The sequence below is a fragment of the Chrysemys picta genome, chromosome 9, assembly GCF_011386835.1.
Source record: "Chrysemys picta bellii isolate R12L10 chromosome 9, ASM1138683v2, whole genome shotgun sequence".
NCBI classification, from domain to species: domain Eukaryota; kingdom Metazoa; phylum Chordata; order Testudines; family Emydidae; genus Chrysemys; species Chrysemys picta.
In genome coordinates, this window is record NC_088799.1 from 31,892,327 (window position 1) to 31,918,377 (window position 26,051).

At 41.1% G+C, this 26,051-nt stretch overlaps 1 protein-coding gene across 1 annotated transcript in view; it reads left to right on the forward strand.

The window, feature by feature from the left end:
• Window positions 1-26,051, forward strand: part of SLC9A9 (solute carrier family 9 member A9) — a 325,495-nt gene that overhangs the window by 250,103 nt on the left and 49,341 nt on the right. The window contains exon 14 of the mRNA XM_005303279.5: window positions 7,169-7,248. Within this exon, the coding sequence (XP_005303336.3) occupies window positions 7,169-7,248 (80 nt within the window). The remainder of the gene's footprint in view (window positions 1-7,168; window positions 7,249-26,051) is intronic.

Here is a 26,051-nt window from a genome sequence, read left to right on the forward strand (position 1 = left end):
AATAGTAGGAGCTTCACATATTTTGTAACTGTTTATTGAGAGGACAGGTACGTACTGTACATTTTTCAGTTTCACTGGGGCACCAGAATAACTTTATCTGATACTGGGTTTTGAGGAATACATATATAATTACAAATAAATATTGACATGATGAAATATTAGTAAAACAGTAATGGAATTGCTGCTATGGTAAATTCAAAACTTGAATTAGCTATCAACTGCATTTATGAAAACAAAAGATTTCAGAACAATGCTTGATTCCCTGGATTAAACAAAGGAACTATGCATGATTGAAATTCTCGACTCTGGGCATCAGGGTAGGTCAGGTTGCTGACAATGTTCATTAGTCCATCTGAACATACATTCTGGTTAAAAAACTATAGGCCACTAGGGACCAAGGAGGCTATTTGAGAAACTGCATGTGCTTATCTGTCACCCCGTTGTCCCTGCCTTTTTTGGTGTTTATGTCTAAAAATGTTTAAAATACAGCATTATGTGCTGTCCCAAGCCTAGTCAAGTTCCCCTGCTGGACATTCACTGGGGTGCCAGGTTTGGACCCATACACTGGAGTTGTGTGCTTCTGAGCTCCCCAGGAACTGAGCGGCTCCAGGCACACTCTCTTACTTTGGCTGTTCAGCTCATTCCGTGGGCAGAGACCCTTCTTGGAAGTGGGACCTCCTGGTCCCTAAGCCCCAAGACCAGTGCTAAACCACCAAGACTCCCCAGTAAACACAACGTTCCCTGGATGTCACCCTTGTGGGCACTCTGGTTTATAGTCTACCCCTTCAGAGATACAAGATAGTAGAAGCAAATAGACCGATTTTTTCCAGAGGAATTTCTAAAACAAAACATGCTTTCCTCATAGACAGCACATGACACAGGTCTAGACAATCCAATAAAATACCTGTGTATCATTCCCTGCCTCAGTTTCCTCACCACTCCTGAACAGTCTTTGGGATTTGGTCAGTGTCCTTTCAGAGTTCCAGGTCCTCACTCCTCCAGCTCATGACTTCTCTGCCAGATTGTGGAGCCTCCTCTCTAACCCTGACAGCCAGCTTCCTTCAGTTTTGACTGGTCCAGCACTCAAAAGATTCCCTCTCACTGAGGAAGCATTCCCTCTTCTTCCTTTCCTTGAACTTCTCTGCTTCTGTGTTTTTAAAGGCCTTCACTAACACCTCTGTTGCTTTGCTCCCCTTCTGGAGATTTTCCACTCTCCTCTCCTCTAGAAATCTGGTTTTATCTACATTGCAGCTACACTAACAATATAGATAGCAGTATCTTTTCCAGTTTACAGCACTCTAGGACATACTGATCAACATCAGAGATTTATATTGCATTGTACAATATAAACATTATTTCACCTTACATGTATTTTTTTCATGGGGCTGGAAATTGTGAAAATGTGCTTGCACTAGACATCAGTAGATAGGACTTCTAATTTTCTTCCTTTTTCTATTAAAAATGAGAAATACATATTTGTGAATAACAATAAGGCACCTACTGACCCAAACTGTGTTCTGTTAATTAACACCTAGTTCTATTGGCAAAACTCAGCAGCACAATAGAGTAGGTGTGAATAAATATCACCCATTCCACCCCCAATCAGGTCTAAATCAGCATACTTTACTGTAAAATATTTTTACTAGCAAGGTAGTCTTGTTGCTCTGATTTCCTTTTTAAATGTTTACTATCTTCATTTCTCTAAGAGCTACAGTTAAACGTGTTATATTAATTTTTATTAATACAGTTCTCTATTTCATTGTGCATTTCTTCTCTTTTTAATTTAAGTACTACGGACTGTTCTTCACTTTTTCTTTCAGATTGTTTCTTTAAAGTTTTCTCTTTTCCTTCATTGATATCTCTTCTTTTCCTCTATTGTTTTAGATAATTCATTTTCTTTCTCTTTATTTTTCTCTCACACAACTTCAGATATGAGTTTTATTTTTCTTCCATATTAACTTCCAGTTTTCTTCATATATGTGCTATGCTCTTTCATACTACAGGATTTTTTGGGGGGGAGGTATATCTTATACTTAAATAACTACTCTCACCTGAAAGAACCTTAAAGCACTATTCAGTTGTATAGGACGTGTCGCAGCATGAAGCTCAGGAATGGGAAGTGGCACTCATGCACACACAATTTTTGGCTAAGGAGATTGGCACAAACAAACCTCGTACTACTGTGAAAAGTGTTTTGTGATCCTTAATGTCCAAGAAGGGCAGCTGAGACCTTGATTTTTTTTAAGTGTTCAGCTGAATATGACACACAGTTCATTGGGTAGAATCTATGTTATGAAATTCAAAAGGATGAAAGGCTGGCAAAGTAACCACTGTTGAGATTTAGACCTTTGACTTAGGTTTTCCAAACCAGAGGGGATTTCATACCTGCTTTAGAGAGGGACACATGTTTCATTTACTGCTTTAGAGAGGGAGACATGATGGAATAGTTCAAGAAGCACAGTCACAATAAGGGCCAAGTTATGACTAGAACCTTCCCATTTGTGTCCTTCTCAGCTGTAGTCCCTGTTCTCATTTGAGAAGCAATGGACTGCTCTCTGTCTCTACTAGGAGGATCTAGTAACTCCAGCAGGGCTGGGGGAAGAGCAGGGGCATGTCCTCATCCCCCCTCTCCATCAAACACCTGAGATAACAGACTAATGGCACAGACAATGTTAGCGAAGGTGTTTGGATAACAGTATCTTGTGTCATCTGCCTGTTATCTAACACATTTTATTGTCAATCTCAGGTGTTATCAAACTGTTTTGAGCTTTGCCTGCCTGGTTCTTGTAGCTATCACACAAGATGAGGTGCAGAGAAACCTCTGATTGCACGAGGGAGGAGAGAGAGAAGCTATCTTGACTTTCGACTAGACGAGTTACTTTTTTCTTTTTCGGCTTTCACTGTGTTGTTGTATTTGTTTTTCTACAAATATAATCCTTACAAATACCACCCCCACACACACACTCACACAGTCTGTTGTATATGCCAGTTTCTCAGTTGGTGTAAATCAGGGTAATTGCATTACCTCCAATAGAGTTACACCAGTTGTGGATCTGGCCCCTTCTATGTTGAGTTTGGTATGGCTGCAGATGTGGACTGGGCTGTGGAAGGATCAAAGCCAATGGGTGCATGATTACACAGACCCAGGGGTCATTCACCCTTCTTTGCACAATGAGATGCAAGTGCTGATGGTGCTATTGCAGTTCTTGGGCTTCAGTAGGTGAGCAGCTCTGCAGCCTGGAGGAAATAATTCCATCCCTTCTTCCCCACACAGGATCCCCTATACAAAGCCCATCTATCTATTCAGCCATGGTACAGAGGATGAGGGTTTGGCCCACTGTGGGTTAAACTAAAGTTCTAAGGCAATATAAAGAGTAAATATAATCAACATTGCTCTACTTTAGCGTTCCTATTGTGACAGACCCAGACCAGTAGGGTACAGGAGTCTGGTAGAGGGCAAATATACTGGTCACTGGATGAGTAGTTTTCTGTTTCCTGAGTGACCAGAGCAGGGGCTGTACTAGAGTAATCAGGAACCTGCTAGAACCAGTTAAGGCAGGCAGCTAATTAGGACACCTGGAGCCAATTAAGAAGAAGCTTCTAGAATCAATTAAGGCAGGCTAATCAGGGCACCTGGGTTTTAAAAAGGAGCTCACTTCAGTTTGTGGTGGGAGTGTGAGGAGCTGGGAGCAAGAGGTGCAAGGAGATGAGAGTGAGAGGGTGTGCTGCTGGAGGACTGAGGAGCACAAGCGTTATCAGACACCAGGAGGAAGGTCCTGTGGTGAGAATAAGGAAGGTGTTTGGAGGAGGCCATGGGGAAATAGCCCAGGGAGTTGTAGCTGTCATGCAGCTGTTACAGGAGGCACTATAGACAGCTGCAGTCCACAGGGCCCTGGGCTGGAACCCGGAGTAGAGGGCAGGCCCGGGTTCCCCCCAAACCTCCCAATTGACCTGGACTGTGGGTTCTCCCAGAGGGGAAGGTCTCTGGGCTGTTCCCCAACCCACACGGTGAATCTCTGAGGCAAGGAAATCTGCCAATAAGCGCAGGACCCACCAAGATAGAGGAGAAACTTTGTCACACTATGTACTACCCACCCTAAATAACAATATGTCTGCAACCTTAACTTCCCCTCCAATTATTTTATTTGTGGTTACTTTCTGGAGCACTCTGCTCCTCCAAGTTCAGAAACCATGCTGCTAATGATAAGCCTGTCCTGACTCTGGAGAAACATTTTACTATAGTCCTACTTTTAATACAAGCCCATCTTGTTGTATCTTCCAGTAGATGGAAGGCATGTTGTATCTTGCACTTGGTAGTGGGAAGAGTAATTATTTGCTGAGGATATTAGTGTAGTTATTGGGAAAGGAAGACATCAGTATTGAACCCAGGACAGTAAGACACACAAATTAGATTCAAGACCACCAGAAACATGGGCTGAGTAGTCTTACTGCATTACTGTTGCATGCTGGAGCCACACTAATTAAATATTGCCAGTAGATCACTAGCCTTTCTTAACAGTGATGCATATTTCCCTCTGGGGCAAGAAGAGTGACCCAATTTCTGAAGCTTAAGAAAATCTCATTGTCCATGAGGAGAAAAATAATCCCAAGTCCATCCTGGTCAGATACTCCTTTTGTGGCTTATCACTTTCACTGTCAGGAGGAGATACAGGAAGCTGTGCTTCAAAATAGCAGCTCTTGGCAGATTGTGTCCATAATCACCACCTGGACTTCGCAGAGCCCTGATCTGTACACTATCCAGATTAGTCCCCCCCCCCCTTGGTTTCTTTTTTACTTTCCTAGTTCTATCTTTTCTCAGGTGCATTTATCATCAAACCCTCTTGCATAAACAGAATGTACGATAGGTTAGCTCATTTATTTCCACTCATTTATTGATGGGTTTTCATAACTCAGTTCTGAAAGGCCATCAATAATGTGTAGAAATAAATGAATGCAGTCAGTCCACTGCATATCCTACACAATTAGAATATAAACACACAAAGCTAATTCTGATGACCGGGCATACAGGATAAATAGTCATTAAGCTGAGTTGCAATGCCAGTCTGCTCCAAAAAAGACAAAGCTTTTTCTTGCTGTTTTTTTTAACAAGGATCTAATTAATTTCCTCACAAAACAAAGATGGTTGATAAAAGCTTTTATTCCGCTGATTTATGTCTCTCAGCTATCCCGTTAGGTGCATCTCCACAGAGACTATGTGAAAGAATGTATTTTCTGGAAATATTTTGGAAGAATGCTGTAGGCGTGTTATAGGTCTCGGGGAAGCCCAAGCAGCTTACTGTACAGCTATGAATAGCTCACATGCTAAACTAAAGCTCAGAAAAAAGAGATGTGTTTAACTGTCTATTTCTTTAGCTCCTGGGAAGGAAAGTTTCCCTACACTGTCATTCTCCCTATTAGCCTCTCCTGCAGGCCTGCTGGGGAACTGCAAGTGAGTTTTTGAAAAAAACATGGGTTATTTCTGTGTAGGGGTTGGAACCACTGCCAGTTTCAGTTCACAGAGATCCTCTTATTTTTCCATCAGACTGCTGGCATAGTGTGGCCCCCCACTGCCACTAGCCGGCCCTGCAGGAAAAGCTGTAGGTTCAGACTTTATACCTGCAGATCCCTGAGGAGCTGCCAGAGATCAGGAGCATCCACAGCCCCTGCTGCCTCTGCACCATCCCTTGATGGTATCGTTCCTGCAGGATTTGGACTACCGTGAATTCCCCAGGCCACCATCATTCCCCATGAGACCTCCCTGCAGCAAAAGGATTTTATGGCATGAGCGGAAGCCACACAAGTTAAAACTGAATCCTTCCACTCAACAAAATGGGAGCTGAATCAGCTCCCAGGAATAAATTTTGGCCCATGTGCTACAGGTGTAAGTTTATCGTGCTCAATCCTGCAATTCTAGTGTTGATGAAACTGGCACTGACCTCATTGGGAGTTTTGCTGATATGAAGCCTCAGGAGTCAAGTCCAAGCTTCCACCCAAGCTGGAACGGCCACACTGCTATTTTTAGTGTATTAACTCAAGCCCTGCTAGTGCAAGTCTGTCTACCTGCATTGAGAGACTGGCTCCCAGCTGCAGAGTAGCCATACCCTATAGGGGATTATCCAAAGCCCAATTAAATCAATGTAAAGATTCCTATGGACTTCTGTGGGGTTTGGATCAGGCCTTAGCAGTGGGTAGCCCTATTATTATGAACCTTACACGCATCATGATGTGTGTAAGGGATGAGAATGTTTGTATTATTAGCTTAAAACCGAGAAATAATGAGACAAATAGAACTGAAAAATGCAGAAAGTAAAATGTTCCCATTAAGCATTCCATGGAGAATGAAGTTTAAAAAAAAAAATAAAGCCAAAGAGGAATAAAACTGTAATGGAGTGTGCTATTTGGAATGCCCATTCCCATTTCTATTCCCAACCTGTTATTAATTCTTACGCTATTTTTCACATAACACCCAGAGCGTAACTAATTACCCATCTAGTATATGAGGAGGTTGTAAAGCTATAATTCCAGACTGTGGTCATGATCCTGCAAGCTGTTCTGTAGGAGGCAGATCCCTGTGACCATGCAGAGCCCGGCTGAAGTCAGCTTGCAGAATGGGGACCAATGTTAGTTTTCAGTATTTTCCTGCACTGATTCCAATCTGTAGTCCCCAGTGGTGGTACAGTTTTTGTGTGCATTTTTGTTTTCTTATCAAGCAAAGAGGAAAAATAGAAAGGAAACTAGTGTCATAATTATTGGAATATTATGCTCCCTTTGGAATGACCTTTTTGTAAGCCATAAACAAATACCATCTGAGCTTGACAGAAGTAAACTGAAGTAATCCCACTACAGCAATTTAACAGAAATATCATTTTTATTGATCTCAGAATATAGTGCTTCTCAGCTGCTTAATAAAATTGGAATCATTAATAAAAGTAAATGCTGAATTATTCCACTCAAGCACCAGCACAGCAAAGAGAAATGTGCTGATGATCTAATTTGCCCATGAACAGATTCACATACTGAGATGAAATCTGAGCCAAAGAGTTTTTTTTTTAATAAAAAAAATGCAGGTAAATGTAATTTGGTTTGACAAGTATTTTTAATATCAAAACTTTGTTTTATTTATGTTTTCAAAAACTCTTTTGATTTTATATATGTATTTATTTTGCAGAAAGCAACTACTGCGGATAAGAACACAACCAAGGCTGAGAGTGCGTGGCTGTTCAGAATATGGTATGGGTTTGATCATAAGTATCCTTTTATTCTTATAAACCATGGACATGAGCTTTGTTAAGCATTTCCAATGTGCTCCGCATAAGAGTCCAAATGAGGTGATAGGGAGGGATAGTGAATCAGGCTGGGAACACCTGCCCAGAACAAAGTTTCATCAATGTATTAAAATAAATTAATCTTGTCTAATTCCAGGATATAAAACATGTGCAGCAACGAGCCAGCTACAATGTTGTTCCAATTTGGGAGTGAATTCATTGCTCGGGAAAGTGAGACATTTAAGATCATATAAAGCCGGATTGTGGATGGCCCATATGCAAGTGAGCAAGGGCCCTTGAGTCCCCCTGTACAGGGTCCAGTCCCAATCACCATCCCTATACTCCCCTGGGCACAGAGCCTACTGTCTGCTTGTACATCTTGGTTCAGTAGCCATGCCAGAGAAGGTGCAGAAGGGGTGACGCATTGGCCCTGGTCACACCTCCCCAACAGGCATCCAGAGGTGCATATTCCACACCCCCTTGTTGGGGGAGGGGTAGCAGTGGGCACATTCTCTGGGTACTGGGGGGCTCCCAGAAGCACTGAGCCTTCCGGAGAAATAATGGCTTCTGGTGCTCCTGCTGGGGCAGAGCAGGGGCACCTTGCCTCCACACAGGCTGCTTCTAAAAGCCACACTAGAGCCCACAGAGCCAAATTCTCCATGGCCATGCACCTTGTATCCTCACCAACACCTGTGTAAAGTGGCTGTAACAGGGATCATGCTGGTTTGGTATTGGTTTTACATGCACTTTGCACAGGTCTCAGTGATACTCATGATGCAAGACAGTGGGGAATCAATGTTATAGAACAGGTACTAATGCAGTGAAGATCACAGGAATCATTCTGTTGACTTCCATGGATACAGGATCAGGCACTAATTTGGTAACACCACTAATGTACCTCAGTGCTGCCTAGCCAAACTCCTGCTGTTCCATCCTGTTGCACCATACTGGAGCACAGAGCAACACTCATGCCATACATTTCTTGTATGTTTTTCTGATGTGAGCACAAACAAACTTGGATGAGAACATATCACAACTGATAAAATGTTACTCCATAGCAATGCAGCTTCTTATTAGAACGCTAGTGAAATTATCCCTCAAAAGTCTTCCAATCGGCAAGACTATTTGGTAAGAAATATAAATATACAGCCCCTAGTTTTATCTATCCAGGCAGTTCTAAGGACCAAGAAGTTAGAATTAAAATGTGTCACTAGAACAGGCTTAAGTTCACAGTTTTATACTTTCCAGGCACCGTGGAAAATAGCGTGTGCAATGCACTACAAAGGGGAAGAATGTGTTTAAAAAATAATACTAAATGCCATCATTGCTTGCTTTAGATACACACTGATCCCACTCCTTCCGAAAGAAGAGCCTGTATATCAGTAGGAAGGGGAGAACTGGGCAGAAAAGAAGATGGTTAAGAAAAAGGGAGAGAGAATGGGAAAAGACAGGAAAGTGAAGAGGGATGAGTGAAAAAGAGAAGGAAAAGAAAATAAAGAGGGAGCTAGGAAGACCAAATAAAGGGGAAATAGGGTAGGGATAGAAAGGGAAGAAAGCAAGAACCAATGTAAAAAGAGCAGAAGACAGACCAAAGGGAAGGAAAGGGCTAGGGGAAAAGTAGACTTTAGGAGAAACCAGGACAAGGTCAGTGAAAAAAGGAAGGGAATAGTGGAGAGAAACAGAAGAAAAAAATGGTGGGAGAGGAGAGAGGTTAATTGAATCTATGATCCAAGTTGCTGTGAAGTGGCAGAGCAAGCCCCGCCACCATTATCTTTTTGGAGATACCCTGCATAATACAGAAATCCCAAAGGAGAAGCCTTGAAGATCTCCAATTCAGGACAATAGCCCTTTCTAAACTTTCTTCAATTTAGAAAGTTTGACTTCCAAGGTGTTTGCATTTCAAGAAAACATTACTTTTCTAAGTGATTTTTTTGAAGAGATTCTGAAAACGAAAGCAAATTTACATCTTAAGTAGCGATCTGTCTTCTAGTCTGGTAATAATCTTGCTCCAGTGTTCTCATTTTCAAAGACTGCAGCCCTGCCATTATCCTACAGGTATATTTTCATTTTAAAAAATATGACTTTTATGTTTTATTTATGCTGAAGACTTGTATTCAAATCCCTGTGGAGAAGGATGGTTCAACCCACTAATACTTGGAATGATAGTTCTGAGCTTTTCTGCAGTGTGAGTCACTATTCTGCTTCTGAAATATGTTCCTATTCCTTAGAGAGAGACAAATTATCTAACCAAACTTTTCTTCAATATCTGTGTCCTTCTCTTAGCAATGTTATGAAGTTGTGCTGCTGAATTTAAAAGAAGAAATTAATACAATTGTCATGTAGTGCAGTATTTATGCCTAGTACAGGATTGCATAATAGATTATGATAAAGCGTTCAAAGACAAGGTGCTGAAAAGTAATCATCTGTCTGGTTACACACTTAGGAAGAGTCCATGCCTGTGACATTTCTGTGGCCTGACATTTGCTCTAAGGTACCAACACCCACTCTTCTGGTAATAACATCCCTAATGTCTGTTTATTTCATGCAATGAGGCACAATTGCAGCAGTCAAAGGTTGCCTTATTTCTTGATGTCATTCTGAAAGATTTCCTACATTGACTTGGAGAATGTTTTAGGGACAACATTGTAACTTGAGCCACTGGGGGCCTGGTCCAAAGCCAGTTTGAATCCATACGGGTCTTTTCATTTGCTCTAATTGGCGTTGGATCTAGTCCTAGATACTTAAGAAAAATACATCTCTCTCTATCACTAAGACAAAGGAACATTAACATCAGAACAGTGAAAATTAAGAAGAAATAATTTGAGTATCTGGATACTCCCACTGAGTCTTTCATTTCAACATTGCGGTAAGTACAGAACAAGATAAAACATTTGGTATCTTAATGTGGCTAAATGTCTGAGAGTCTGTCTCTGTGTTCATGGTTTTATAGCTTGGAGTCTATCACCATTTTGAGCTGTAATATAATAGTAAAAGCTGATGGGAAAGAAAAGTGTGGGGGGGAAAATACTAACTATTTCAAGAATATTTATTGAGGTAATAGAATTAATGTCCCAGCACTGTCATGTACATGATGTATTATGGATGTTTCAGTTTCCTTCAAGGGCAGCCAGTGTATTTGTATTGAAAATAGCAAGATTTAACTAAAAAATAAAAGTGCAAGTGGAGTTTTTGATTGTTTCCATTTTGGGTCATTAGCACACGAGGACTCGGTCCACAGAAAGGTTGGAGTGAAGGTGTTCACTCCAGGACCATACCAGGAAAGGAACTGTGACTCAAGGAACCATCCTGGTCTGTTCTTGCTCCAGGGTGGCAGTAATCTGCTGCTAACTGGTACCCACGTCAGCTCCCCCCACTACCACGGCTCCACCCATTCCCCACCCCTCCTCAATCACTTGCTTCAGAAAGGTAGCATGCAGGTCTTCTGCATCCACTTACTTCGGGTCTAGGAAGCCTGTGTAGCGGTCAAAGGGGGTTCTTTCCCCACTATAGAGGTATACAGTGCAAGTCACAATCTAGCCCAAAGAATTATAACATTTTAGAGTAGTGACTTGCAAAGAACATTTCCCTGTTTTTCAATTACACCTCTACCACGATATAATGTGACCTAATATAACACGAATTCGGATATGACGCGGTAAAGCAGTGCTCCAGGGGGGCAGGGCCGCACACTCTGGCGGATCAAAGCATGTTCGATATAACGCGGTAAGATTTTTTTTTTTTTTACTCCCGAGGACAGCATTATATCTGGGTAGAGGTGTACCACTGGGGATACATACAACTTAACAAACCAATTTGGGTTAAATAGTCTTGTAGCAGATTCTTTGTCCACTAAAATTTCCTTCTCTTTTCTTATGTTCGGGTAACTGCTATTTCCCGGGCTTAGATCATTTTGCCCTCTCTGTGCCCACAATGGTCCTCACTACCCATTCTGTGACCTCACTCTAGAAGAAGACTACAGGCTTATCAGTCTCTGTAACCCACTACATAGAGAGTAGGACATAGTGATGGTGAAGATGAAGGAATGGTTGAGGGGAAGAATGGAGTGTTTTAAAGGGGAAGAAAAGAGAGAACATAATACATGTTAATATATTAATACAATGCAGACTTTGTACTTCTAATGGATGAGCTCTCTCATCAACATAACACATTAAAAGTTAGATTGAGGAACAACAGATACTGCAAGACAGAGGAATAGATGCCCTGAGACTCCATAGAAGGAATGGAGTGAAGCCAATAAGAAGGGAACGAGGAGGAAGACCAAAGGCAAGGGATGCATAGTAAGTTTGTTTTTATTGCTTAATAAATACTGTGTGTAATGGACCTGGTCTCAGGCTCAGCCTACAACCAGGACTGATTTTTTTTTTTTTATTGACAAAGGTGTACGGATGTGGCTGAGCCTGATTCCCACATTGGACAATAGAGAGCAGAGCATCCGCTATTCCTGCCTCTAATGTCATGGAGGAGAAGCGACAAGTGAGCATTTGCAACAGGGAGATAATTACAAAATATATGCAAAAGCCTGAGATGTGTGTTGGTAGAGTAGGGAATGCTGGGATTGTGGTGATACAATGATAGGCCCATCTCTTCCTTGAGATAACTCTAATGATTTCAATGGAAATTAGTCATAAATTCCTTTCAGAGCCTGGTTTAAGTGCCTTCTCTTCTGAGTTTCTTTTACACATACCGCATTGAAGGGAGAAGGAGGAGGAGCCACTCTCTTCCTTTACAGATATCTGTTGAATTTGAGGGGCCAAATTCCCTATTTGGCCAAAGGAAGCTGTGTTCAGGAATAGATATAGGAACATTGATTGAATAAATCAACTTTTCATGGAAAAGCTTACTTGAGTATTTCTGAAAGTATTCACCATTCTGATATATTCCTTTCAGAGTCTAAAGGAAAGATATTTATAGTCTTCCTCTCCCCTTGAATCAGCTAAGAGGAATTGCATTGATTTTAAAGGCTTTCAAAGTTTATTCTGTTTAATTTAGTAGATCCTATTTTCTTTTTCATCCCTCCCTATGGCTTGCATATAGGCTAACAGTACATTTTACTTCATAGGCAGTCATTAGAAGTGTGATTGAGAAGTTGTGAGAACACAGAACAGCCTTTCTTTTGCTTACCAAAAGCAATATTATGCATTCCAAAGGAGGGAGTCAAAGGGAATTTCACCATCTTATGATCTTCAGCTGAACCTTCCCTATATGATGACTTGTCATTGTCATGCCAGAGACAGATGCCTAGGAAAGAGATGGGGAGTTACTATAGCAATGTCTCTTGTATATAATTTTCTCCTTCCGGATAGAAATTGAGGGGCTTCCTAGTTACTAACATTTTTAGTTAGATAATAGTGATATCTTTCACTTATGTAGCACCTTTTTAATCTGAAGGACACCAGACTGCTTTATTATTTATTGTTTGAATTGCAGTAGAGCCTAGGAGCCTCAGTCCGGGACCAAGACCCCATTGTGCTAGGTGCTGTACAAACACAGAAACAGATGGCCCTTACGTCAGAGCTTACAAATGGACTATAAAACAAGAGACAACTGAATATAGACTGACAAGGGAGTACAAGGAAACAATGAGCCAATATTGGTCAGCATGATTGGCAGTGGTCTGAGCTCATAAGCAGCCTAACCATTGTCAAGTTTTTTTGTAGGCATCATGGCAAAGAGGAGTTTGGAGGAGGTAGCTTTTCAGATGCTTCCATGAAGCAAATATCAAGCATGAAGATGCTTGTTTGAAAATTTAACAAATGGGTGATGGTGACCTGGTTCAAATGATAATCTTCTCACTCTCACCATTGACCTAGCTGACAACTTCACAACCATGCAAAGTAGGAATTTAGGGAAGGAAGGAAGCAAAGAACCCTTTACCCAGCTGAGGCTGACACAAGATTCAGGTACTCGTATACCAGAGGTGGGTGCAGTATAAGAAACATGGATAGACTGAAAATTTCAGGCAGGCTGAAAACCAGGATACGAGGTCTAACACCTCTGCTCTAGCAAAAAGAATCTTAAGATCTTTAATTGCTTGAAGTGGTCAGGATTTTGCTTTCAGCTGTCCTTCCAGGTGGCACTTAAAACTGCAAACTGCTGCATAACATCATTCTGGAGAATTAGTTTTTTACTGACTTAGGGACCTATTCAGCTGCAAAGAAATCTGGCCATTGGAGCTCTTTAAGTCCCAGAAGTCTGCTTGCGGTAGTCACACAGTGGACTGACCTATTCAGAGAGTGGGTTGGTCTGTTGTACAAGGTGAAAGTGGAACACTCTCCTGCTCTGTGGCTGGATCTTGGCGAAGAGAACTGACAGCTGGCTGCTCATGGAGCTCATGTAAATTAGGTCCTTGCCTCTTCAAGCAGCGCTACTGAGTATTCTTGTTCCATCCCACTCCCTCCTTCTGGAGCCATAGAGAGACTGAACGTTACAATAGCCCTAGGACTGTGAAGCCCTGTAGGAGCAAGAGAGACATGATCTATTCTCTTAGCTTGAATGGTGCAGGGTGCAGGAAAGGAGAGGGACCTCTCCCAGTGCCAATCACTGTAGTTGAGGTTGAATGGGAGCTCCTGCCACCATCAGTGTGAGGCTTCCTTCTCCCCCTCTCCATAACTGCTGTGATTACTTTTCATGGTGATAGCTCCTTGTGTTGAGGAAGGCCTCTTCTTTCTTTGTTAGTAGCTCCAACTCTGTAAGTGAGTTTCCAGCTGTGAGAGAGTCTTTGGAATGGCCAGCCATTTTCACTCTTCTCCTTAGCTGGCTGTCAACCAACCCAGAAAGAACTCATCCCCTGCATGGATGTCAGGGGGGCGCTGTCCCTAGGAAAAAGGAGAGCAATTGTGTAAACCTTTATGTGGTCGTCACCAAGGAGGAGGGGCCCCTTGAATACTAAGCAGATGCAGTGGCCAAGTATATCATAGAGCTTTCTCATATACAGGATCTGCAGAGTCTGCTTTGGTTTCCATAGGGCCCCCAGAAACAATAGTATTAATAGCAACAATTGCAATCGCTCTGGACTTGTTTCAGAATTCATTCAACAACCTCTTTGTGGACATGCAATCTGGATTAAAAAGCTGACAGTGAAAACTCAGTGTTCTTCGTTGTTGTGTAGAGAATCAGTACATCTGATTTGGGGACCTCTCCTGGCTCTTTTCAAGGACACAAGACTGTAGAAGTCCTGCAAATTATCTTAATAAATAAACATGGCTAATGATTAACATGAATAATAAGTGACCTCAGTTTGTCCACCATATCTTAATAACCAGCTCACAGATACAAAAGCACACCAAAGAGGAAGCTGCAAAAGGATTTTTCAATGCTACCAAAACTTGCAACTATCTAGTCCCTGTAATAGTAAGAATTAGAAAAAAAGGTGGGTGTGAGGGAGGCAGGGATGGAGAAGAATGGCATGACTTCAAAAAAGCCATTAGTGTCAAGGTCATTCTCTCCTTCTCTGGGTGTCCAAACTACCCATCATTCTTACTTCCTCCTAGGTCTGTCTCTCTTTACTGAGTGGAACTGTAAAGTCTTAGCAAACAAAGAAGTAGAGGTAAGGAGCATTTGCAGTATTAGTGTTCCCACTGAAGATGGTGGTGTTTTTATTATTAGTTGCCATTATTGAGAATCTGAGGGTTGCTGACCTTTCCAGATAAATTCCCTGCTGGCTCATAGGGTACAATGGATAGAAACTAGATTGTCTTTGGTGCCTGCGCCGTAACATTTGGTGCATTTTCTATAGTGACTGGCCTATGTCCAGGTACTTGAATCGGAAGGAGAGCCACAAAAATCTGAGCACAAAACCACCACTGATTAGACATAATATTCAGTAAAGATGTCTAGAATTCATTCTCAGTTCCTTGAATCTGTGGAAATAGGTGATATTTTGGGATAGGAATAGACATGTTACACATAATGCCCAGTCAAAATGACTTCAGATTTTTTGCAAACCTAACCCTTGATATTTAATTTTAGAGAAGGCAGTACTATAAATGATCTGACCTTATCTGTGCCAATGACGACTTCCCCACCGTCCGCCAGAAAATCCATTGGCAGCCTCCGACATGGTTCTTGTAATATTCACAGTCCCAACAATGGAGGAAGTAACAAAACTTTCAAAGGGTCACATAAATATTCAAGAGTTATAATAGTTATCTAAACCTTTTGGGTAAGCAAACTTAAACTGGAAATCCCAGGAGAGTGAGCTTTCTTGAGGGCTTCTGGTACTTTCTACTTTTGCTCAGTCAGGAAATATTTCTAGAAGAGCCCCTAGGGTCTGCCTCCAATATCATTCACCAATTCCTAATTAAACCATGAAACTTTTTCAGTTTAGTTCAAGCCACTTCCCTACATTTAGCATGCCACATTCATGAACGAAGCCTAGCATAGTCAGATCAGCTGCTGACACATGGCCAAAAAAAGAAAACCCTTCAATATACAGAAACAGGTACATAGATTTTGTTCAAACTAAAAAAATCACATTTGGGAAAATATTAAGAGTAAACATCTTTATCACAAAAGAAATTTGGGAGTTTCATTCCCTGAAAGATACTGCCAATGTGAAAAAAGTTCATGGAAACACAAGAAAAAAATATTAGAGTGCTGTGGTGACAAATTTAAAAGGACAGATTAAAAATTAGTGATTTCATGAAAACAAATGGAGGACATATTAGTCTATAAAAAAGGGAAGCTTTCAAAATCAAAGAAGGAGAGGAATGACTAGACTAGAACAAGAGGCTGTAACTAGAAGTAATGAGATGAAGTTAAAGTAAAAATTCAGATTTATTGTCAGTCTCTCACTCCTAACAGAAAGATTTAATAAACTGTGGAATGTTCTCCCATGGCAAACTGGAAGCCCAATTGTTTTGTACATTTAAAACAGGCCTGACTAAAATAGCAAAAAAATATGTTATAGAGAACAAACCTGCATTGGCAAGAGAAGGGATTAGATCTGTTCCTTCTCTAATTTCTATCCTTTTATGGTTCTATGAAATACCACCAAAATTAAGTTATTCTTGAAGTAGGCGTTGTCAGACTGAAGCCTTTTACATTGCTGCTAGCAAGCCATTACAGTGAATTTCTTGAACTCTAAAGTCTTCATAGTAATGTGCAGTGCTGCTGCCTTTGAAGGAATAAATAAAGGGACATATGGGGAAAACTTTATTGGATTTCAAGAAAATCAATGTTCAAAGTAAACAATGAGTGTTGCAGACATGGGACAGGTGGGAAAGGACAATTGAGTCATCATTATTGGATTCTTAAAAGCCAGGCATGTTTTTGTATTAAAAAGAGATTCACAGAAGAGTCAGAAAATATATAAGCTTTTCAAGTTTTTTTTTTACTGAACTTTTTCTATCATCTTAAAGAGACAGGTATTGCCAAATACTATCCTCAAATCCTTGTGAATGTTCACTGATTTCAGAGGGAGTTGCACATTGGTAGCTGAAAGCAGAATTTGACCCACAATCTGTAGTAGACAGGGCTGGCTTCAGGCACCAGCTTAGCAAGCAGGTGCTTGGGGCGGCTGCTCCGGAGAGGGGCAGCACGTCCAGCTATTTGGCGGCAATTCAGCGGATGGTCCCTCACTCCCGCTGGGAGCAAAGGACCTTCCCCCGAATTGCCGCCGCAGATCGCGATCGCGGTTTTTTGTTTTTTGTTTGTTTGTTTTTTGGCTGCTTGGGGCGGCCAAAACCCTGGTAGTAGATAATATGATGTCCAATTGTTAGATTTTTTTATTTAATAAATAAACTTATGATTCCCATAAGCTAGAGCATCTTCTATTGGTGCTATATAAGGTGTTCTCAAACAAGGACCACTTCTGATTACAGCAGTTGTCTCATGGACTCCTCCCCTTCAAATCACAACTGTGTAGTCCACCTTCTATTTGCAGCTTCATAACATTCTTGTGGTAACTATAATAATATCAGGGAAGTATATAATATAACCTATTTTAATTAGAGCTGGCTAGAAACCAGAATTCCCATTTTGCAGGACATTCCAAAATTTCCAAACAAATTCCACAGAAACGGAACAAAAAATGACGTTTCAAAATTTCACACAGAATGGGAATTCCAAAATTTTGTTTTAAAATAGAAATGTCACTTGGCAATATTTCAAAGACCGCTCAGGAGGGGAGCTGGGCAGTTTGGGAAGCAGGGAGCTTTGGTTCCCAGGCTGCAGAGGTGCTGGGAGCCTGTGTTTCCAAGGAACCAGGAGACTGGGAGCTGGACTCTAGACAGCCCACCTGGGAGCCCGGGCTCCCCAGCAGTCCATCTGGTGAACTGGCAGGAAACCAGGTCAGGTTGTCCCAATGGTACCCTGCCTGGTTTCCACTGGAATTTTCTCTGAACTAACATGTAACCATGGACTGTTTCAATATCAACAAATCCACATTTTCCAACAGCAAAACCTTCCATCTGAAAATTTCTGACCCACTCTAACTGTAATTTTCTTTAGCACGTTTCAGCTGCTGGAAGTAAGGCATTCTTTTCAGGCCATCACCAAGTTCTTTGTGAACCACTGATGGGCTGCACAGTTTTAGAACCTCTATGCTATATATGAGAGCTGAACAATTCCAACCACACCTCACACTGATGGGTTACTCGGGTCCCAGTCATGAAAGTTATTGATCAGAGCGATGGCTGCTCTCAGCTCCCAATAAGGGCACACACCACTTGCCAGGAGGTACTCAACACCTGGCAGAATCAGACCCTCACTAGGTTTTCTTTTTCTTTTCACATCGCTGTGTGGTTTTATTAAATCACCATTCACAATGGTAGCATGTTAGATTTGGACAGAGTCAAAATTTAAAGCAGAAGAGAGATTCGGCACCTACAGTAACAAGACTGCATAAAGCACACTCCATTCTTCTCACAGACATGTTTTCTACAGAGCTGATACATTAATATTGACCCAGTGCCAAATGTTCATGTACGGAGAAAAAGACAACCAGAAAAATTACTATATTTAAAATTCTTGGTACTTTAGAAAAAGCAACACACTTGCCAGGTCCCCCTTTTAGTTCCCAGTACAGCTCTCCATCAGTTTCCAGCAGATATAGCAGGCAAAATAAAGAAGTTTAAGGTGCTGAGCCCAAAGCCTGTTAAAGTCACCCGGAGTCTTTCCATTGATTTCAATGGGCAATCGATGAGGCTCTAATCCAGATGGCATCTGAATTTACTGACCGGCACTAACTCTAGGTATGTGAAACAAAGTTTTCATCCCCTGTGGTTTGTATTATTTATTTATTTTTCTTTTCACTGTATTATTGGGGCATAGTGCAGTTTGTACAGACAAAGAAGCAGCAGCCTGGGCTTGTGTTAGTCCACTCAAGCATGAAATTATAGTTTGTTGGCTCACAATACTTAACAGCACCCAGGAGACTTAAGTATGATACAGCAGTACTGAAAGCTTATAACACGGACTTAATCAGCCATGCCTCCGAATCTCTCGCAAGTCTCATTATTTCATTTACAGGACTGCATGTGCAAGAAGTTACCTTATGTTATGTCTACAGTGTTGGAGAGTTCCTCAGCATGTTTATCTTTCACTCTGTTCTCTTCAGTTAGCACATTTTAAAATACTTCCATTTGCATGCAGCATATTTTGTATATCTAGTACCACTTGCAGATGGCAATTTTTTTATAGCAGCAGTTGTCATCATGTGATATTGCTAATTACACAACTACCTAAGCAAGGCGTTGGTAATACTTGCTAGTAAGGACTTAATTATTAATGCTAAATTATAGTGGAATTCTTATAGAAGAATGTGAGTGTAAAGAAAGTCAGCATGATTAAGGTCATTATCAGGAATGCCAAAGGACATGTTAATGATTTATCACTTCTTAGAAATTGTTGAATCAAAGCATCCCACAGCACACTCTAACTGCTAGATGCAAAGCCCTTTTGAAGTCATTGACAGCATAAAACATAAAGAGCACAAGCTTATGTCACATATTAGATGGTAAAAGACACAAAGAAAATTGCATTAACTACAGTTGCATTAACATACCAGTACTGTTACTTCTGATAGCAGCATCAATATCACAAAACCTAGTAGTCTGTGTTTTCTCACTACTGGATGAGAATAGGAATAATTTATTAGTTTGAGGGTTTGGTCATCAGCCCAGAGTGGGCCAGTATGATTCACTCAGTTTCCAGACAAGGAACTCAATCTTTCTTCCTTTAAAAAAAAGGAAGAAAGTGGGCTGTAGTCCACGAAAGCTTATGCTCTAATAAATTTGTTAGTCTCTAAGGTGCCACAAGTACTCCTGTTCTTCTTTTTGCGGATACAGACTAACATGGCTGCTACTCTGAAACCTAAAAAAAAGAGGGATCCACTCCTATAGTTTAGCAGTGGAGGAGAAGCTGGTAAGACGGAACCTTTATGTATCCTGGGGATGTGGGAAGTAGGACATTTACAAGTTTTTCCCGTAGTTCATAATTGGTTTGCTAGCGGAGGGAGGGTGGGGCAGGAAAATAATAATTTTTTTTAAAATGTCCTTGCATAATATATGTTTATTTTAAAAAGAAGAACTGAATTTTATGTGTCCAGAATCCTGGACTCACTTTGCTAAGAGCAAACAACACTTACATGGAATGTTAGGCTATGCATATCACATGAAAGAATGAAATAGCTGTCCTGGTCTGGTGAATTTATGGTCATCTTGTTTTAAGATGTGGTGTTATGCCTGATGGAAAAGAAGAGCTAAGCTGTTAAATATGTATTTATAAATCATTGTAAAGAGTGTATTATTTATGCAGTAGAGCAGATAGCTCCTCTTGAACCTTTGTGGTTTTTCATGTAAATATGTATTGGGAACATGTGCTATGCATGCTAAAATTGCTCTCAAGAAACATTCTTTAAAGCTCCTGGCCAGGTGCTGACTGATTTTTGAACATCATAATCTGTGCTGATTAGAAATTTGTGGGGCTTGTCTTCAAAATACTAAAAGCAAATAGAGCGTTTTCTGGTCTAATTTCGTGCCATATTGCAGGACTAAAATAAATAGGGGGTTTTTTAGTTGTACAAGTACAAAAAGGAGTTAACAAAAATAAAGAGTGAGTTTGTTTGTTTTAACATTGTATCAATTTTAAATGGACAAGGGGTTTGTTTGTTTGTTTTGTTTTAAAAGGAGTGGATCAAAACATTTATCCAGAGGCTGAAACTTCATCTCACAAGTTTTAATCAGTAATTTGTTATTGCTGGTTAAAATGAAAAATGCAGCTGCAATTTTAATTATGTCATAAATAGTGACATTAGGCAGACTTTTCTGAGACTAATTTGGCCAAATTCATCCCTGATGACTGAAGTAAATGGTATTACACCACAGAATGAACTAGGCCCTACCTGTGTATTTTAGCTCTTTAGGAACTAGTGGTGTTGGTTTTTTGTTTTTTTTTCATCCCATTGCCAGTGATGAGCTATGCCCAGACAGACACTCACTAAAATACTGGTGGCATGGTTTTTGTCGTATAAATTCACACTTTACATTTTTTATATATACAGATATGATCTAAAAACTTGTATTTTCCTAGTTTCATCCATTACTGTTTGCAAGTCACTTAGTAATGGCATTGATGGGTGAAATAGATCAGATATACATAAACAATTTCACAAGAGAAGCCATGCTGGGACACCGAAGTAAGTAAGATGATGTCTCCCTCCCCTTTGTGTGAGCAAAGGAAAGGTAAGCACCTGCTGCTGATTGTGCAGAGCCAAACTGCCCAGCATTTTATGAGGGACATCGCAGCATACATCAGACAGAGAAAGAAGCAACCCAAGGAGGAAGGCATTCAGCTGGCCAACAGCCCAGTAGCCACTTTTGAAAAGCCTTCCCTTGAACTGACCATTTGACAGCTGCCAGCATACCCTGGTATTGACTGCAACAGCGTTGTGACTTTCACTTGCTTTCTCACAACATGCAGTGATCCATGGCTGGGGAGGGGAAGATTCTTTCCCTCCTCATGTTTTAAATTACATGTTGGTAAGTAGATGTGGTCCAAATTCAAAGATGAGTCTAAGTAAGTCTGAGGGAGCCTTATTTTCCTCTCACTTGATGCTTGTTTTATGCTGATGTAATTTCGTTGATTTTCAGTGGAGTCCAGCACTCTTGATTTTTCACTAGGGTGAAAGAAGAATCAGTTCCATGAGTCTCAATATTAACCTCCCTCTAGACTCAATTAGACCCACCTCTGAGTGGCCCCTGGAGTTCCTCACTTACATTGGTGTAACCAGACACCCGCTATTAATTAAGGCCCAAGATGTTCAGCTTTTTCCCAAATCAGCACAACGTGTTTGCCCTCCAGCCTTCACCCCTTAAAGCTGAACCCTTAGGGGAAGAAGATTGTGATGACAGACTTATCTTTTAGCTAGTGCAGTGTCCCAGCCTGGCCTTTGCTGAGAAACTACTTGTATGTTGTTTGCTCTAGCAGGTCCCAACTTCCTGTGAACTGGAAGTAGGGCCTGGGAAAATACAAACGTGATCTACAAATGAGCTGCTATTATATCTAGAAAACAGATTTTGGATTTCTACCACTTGAACTACTACTATATTCAGTGTGATAGGGTAACAAATGATGATTGCCATGCTTCAATGGAATTTATTGAAAGGCACAAGTAACATTCATAAAAGTGAATTTTATTTCATACAGTATGTGGAAAATACAGTAACTTGGGTCTCAATCAACAGGCAGTAAGCGTGTGTATTTAGTAACAGGCCAGGAGTTATAAAATACAAACCAGCTCCCTGTAAAATCTGGGGATCTGGGCAAGTGTACAGTTCTCTCTTTTAGGGACTCATGGGTTAAGACATATACACAAAAAACATAAATCAGACAACAAAACCCACTGTGTGTAGACTTCTTTTCTTTTCAGAGAGTCCTTAGCCAGATTTTGTTCCTTTATTAAACAGGAAGCAGAGCAGCTATATGATTCAAGAGACACCAAAATAACTTGGGACGCTCTCAAAAAATTGTCAACTAGTGTTTAGAATTACAAAAATGTTCTGTAAAGTTCAATATAATTATGCTTATGTGTATATTATGCACAGCCAAACTTGTTTGTAACCAGATTGTCAAGCACTGTCATTCTGTCCCCTCATACAGTGGAACCATGCAGTTCCTACGTCCACAGAAGTGAGATAGGATTTGTCCTATAGGACCAGACCCGCACCCTGTCTGGGTGAACAAGGAACTTCCTTACCTCTTGCTTTCTTATGTAGAGGTCTCCCACAAAACAGAGTGGCAAGCAGAGCTAGGTCCCCATTCTGCTGTTCCAGAGCCCTGGCCCAGTATGGTAGAAGTGCCTGCTCTATCCCTCCTCTTACCCCAGCTCACTATTCATCAGAGCCTCAGGAGAAAACTTGGCAGACTCAGCCAGCATTCCTCCATGAGCTCTGGCTGCAGTGCAATTCCTTTTTACCACCTTCCAACAGAGCCAGTAGCTGAAAGCCACACTCAATTCCTTAACTGCTAAGGGCCCAATGATGTATCCATTGTAGTCCATGATGTGCTTTTATGTAGGAGTAAGGACAGCAAAAGACACGCCTGGTACAGGAAATTTGACCCAGGTGCTGAATTTCAGCTGTTAAACAATAAACAGAATTTGCACAACTAGGTAACACTGCACAACAAATGTTGCTTTTCTCAGGGCATCCCTAACTTAGTATCAGTGCATTTGTGGAAATGACTGCTGTATCTTACCTTTCAGTTGTTTCCTGATTCCTGCCCGCTGCTGCTGCTGTTGTTGTTGTTGTTATCAGATGCATGATGAGGTTTATTCAATGGTTGATTCTTCACCAGAGATGCAGAATAGTGTATGTCACAAATGGTTAAGCCTTTAAAATTCCTTGTGGATTATTCACTGAAATTTGCATTGCTACAGAGTAGAAACTATTTTTGGTCTGTGCATAAATGGAATATCTAATGTAGAATTAAATTATAATGAAATATGCAATAATGCAAGTACTCATAAAGTGCTTTTTGTGTAGTGCAGGCATCCAAAAGTTTCAAATGCATAAAATATGATTACACTTGCTGTATACATGACTGTGTATCAGGTCCATTCACATTTAATTAAAAGTAAGATTTAAAAAATATATTATATGAAGCAGTTAAATTGCTATCGATATTTGCTATAGCAGCTTGATTTAAATGGTAGGTTGAGTGAATAAAGGTGTGATGAGGCTGTAGGGCCTGTAACACCATCTAGCTGAGCCAGAGGAAAAATACTTCGTGTTTTGCAGGAAATGCTGCATGTTAATGACCCAGATAAAGCAAACTCTGAATCTGATTTAGCCCCACGTAGCTGTTCAAGTTTAAAGGGACACTATCAAGATATAGATGGTTTTTAAATTTTCCTTGTTGAGATATTTGGTTCAATAGTGCCTTAGATTATTAAAAGTGTGGGACAAAATAAAAATATCATTTACACTGCTTGTTTACTCTTTGCTCATTCATCCAACTATCTAGACATTCATACTGAACCCATCACAGTAGTGTCTTAGCAGCTTAGAAAAATTATGCATTGCCAATAAGTTATTTCACTTGATTCCCTCTCTGCTTTACAAGAAGATATACTGAGGGGTTTTATTATTGGCATTCTGCTGAAATGAATAGGCAGGTTTCATACTAACATTTGCAGTCATCCTTGTGGAAGGAGATCCATAGCCAAGGGCGAGGCATACACATAGTTTTGTCCCCTGTTCCTGTGAGTCTAAACCTTGTTCCTGACAAGTTCATTATTCCTGATTAATCACAGGTTGTCACCTCCGAAAGAGAGAAAATTGTTCATATAGTCCTGTTCAATTCAGGACTTCGGATATTATGACTTGGACTTTGATCTGGTAGTCATTGAAGAACCAGTCGAGTGCCCGTAGCACTAGCCTGTGAGGGACTGCTGTATTGTCAGCCAGCTAGAGCATCTAAGGCTATGTATACACTACTGCGACAATTTCTGCATCGGGAGTCAATTTAGCGAGTCTAGTGAAAATCTGCTAATTCGATGGCAGAGTGCTTTCCAGTCGACCCCAGTACTCCACCGGGAACGAGAGGAGTAAGGCAAGTTGATAAGAGAGTGTCTCCCGTTGACCCAGCGAGGTGTAGACACCACAGTACATTGATCTAAGCTACGTTGACTCCAGCTACATTATTCACGTACCTGGAGTTGCATAACTTAGGTTAACTTACCGCGGTATTGTAGACATAGCCTTAGAAGCACTATTTTCAGTCCTAGGAACCGTGTGTTGCATGAAGCCATGATTTTATATCTCAGTCTAGCTAGGAGATTATCTCCTAGACAGATGATGGAGTTTCTAATGGTCTGAGTAACTAGTGGCAATAAGGAGTCCAGGAATAGACAAGGCTGTGTACTTTATTGACAGTCTGGGGCAGATGTCCTCAATAGAAAGTGAAGTTATCATATTGGCTACTTTCTCAAACTGTTTCCACCTCCATCTTACCCAGACTTAGTTTCAGACAAGTGCTTGTCATCCAGGCTCTAAAGTACTCAGGCTCTAGGCCAACTGAAGGAGGGTGTAGTTTTCATTTCAGATGAAGGATATGTGGAGCTGGGTGTCATCTGTGCTGCCTCATGAGCTCTCTTGGCAGCTTTACAGGTGTGTCAGAGGAAGAACATATAGCGACTGGTGGTACTGCACGGGGAGAGTCTGGAGACTGAGGTTTTATTAGGCTCTTTAGAAATTAGTCAGTGAAAAAAATATCAGAGCCAGCTGCAAGCATTCCTTTCACCCTGGAATCAGTAGTGTGTCATGAGCAAATGTGTTGAATGCAGCTGTGAGATCTGTGAGATCCAGTAGTCTGATTATTCTTTCCATGGCTGGGGGAAGTGTTTCACTGTGCAATTAGTGTAATCTCTGAGCCATGTTCTGCTCTTGAACATGAGTTTACAAGACAGATGGCAGTTCAGAATAATTCTGCTGAGTATGATATAGTGGCTGCGATGGCAATGGAGAAATAATCCCTCCCCCTCTTAGTCCCTTCCAGGGACAATCTGCACAACTGTAGGAATTCCCTGACTCAAGGTATCTGAACCCCCTGCTGTTTTTGCCATCAGCACTTTAGTTACCTACCATCTTTTTTCTTCTGTCACAGGTTATCATTGCTTCAACGCTTGTATGTCAATGGTCATGGTATGTAGACATAGTGTCTTGCTAGATTAACATGATGACTACATTGGGAAATTGCAAGACTAAAGATAACTATTCCCTGGCAGGTCATTATAGGTGGACCCTCCTGTTGTTGGATTGACTTCATTCAGGAGACTAACTAGGAGAGGAGAATAGATTTTCCTCATCCTGTGCCGGCACCAAGAGTAAAGTTGTTCATGTAGCAAAGCTGGCTACCTCACACAGCACTGTATTTGCCCAGGAGGACTGAGCTCCACTGGTAGCCTATGGTAGGAATTAAAAACAGGCCTTTATTTTATTATTCTTTTCCACGGGCCACAGCTAAGATGAAGGTAGAGATGAATCTGCAGTGAGCTAATCCTTAAGGAGAGGGAGAAGTTGAGGATAAGAGGAGGAGCAAGGTGGATCAACAATTAGATGCTAGTCTCATGAGGGCATCAGATCACTTGTGGTGGGGGCCCAGTAGGTCAGCAGCAGCAGCAGAGGGTTAGGAGACTGGAGGGGGTCTCTCAGCCTGGTTTTTCTATGACCACTGCATTCATGTCAGTATGAAATTGCTCAGCCTACTGCATGCTACCTCCATGAGCCCAGAGAAGATTTGATAATTACACTTCAAGTTAACATA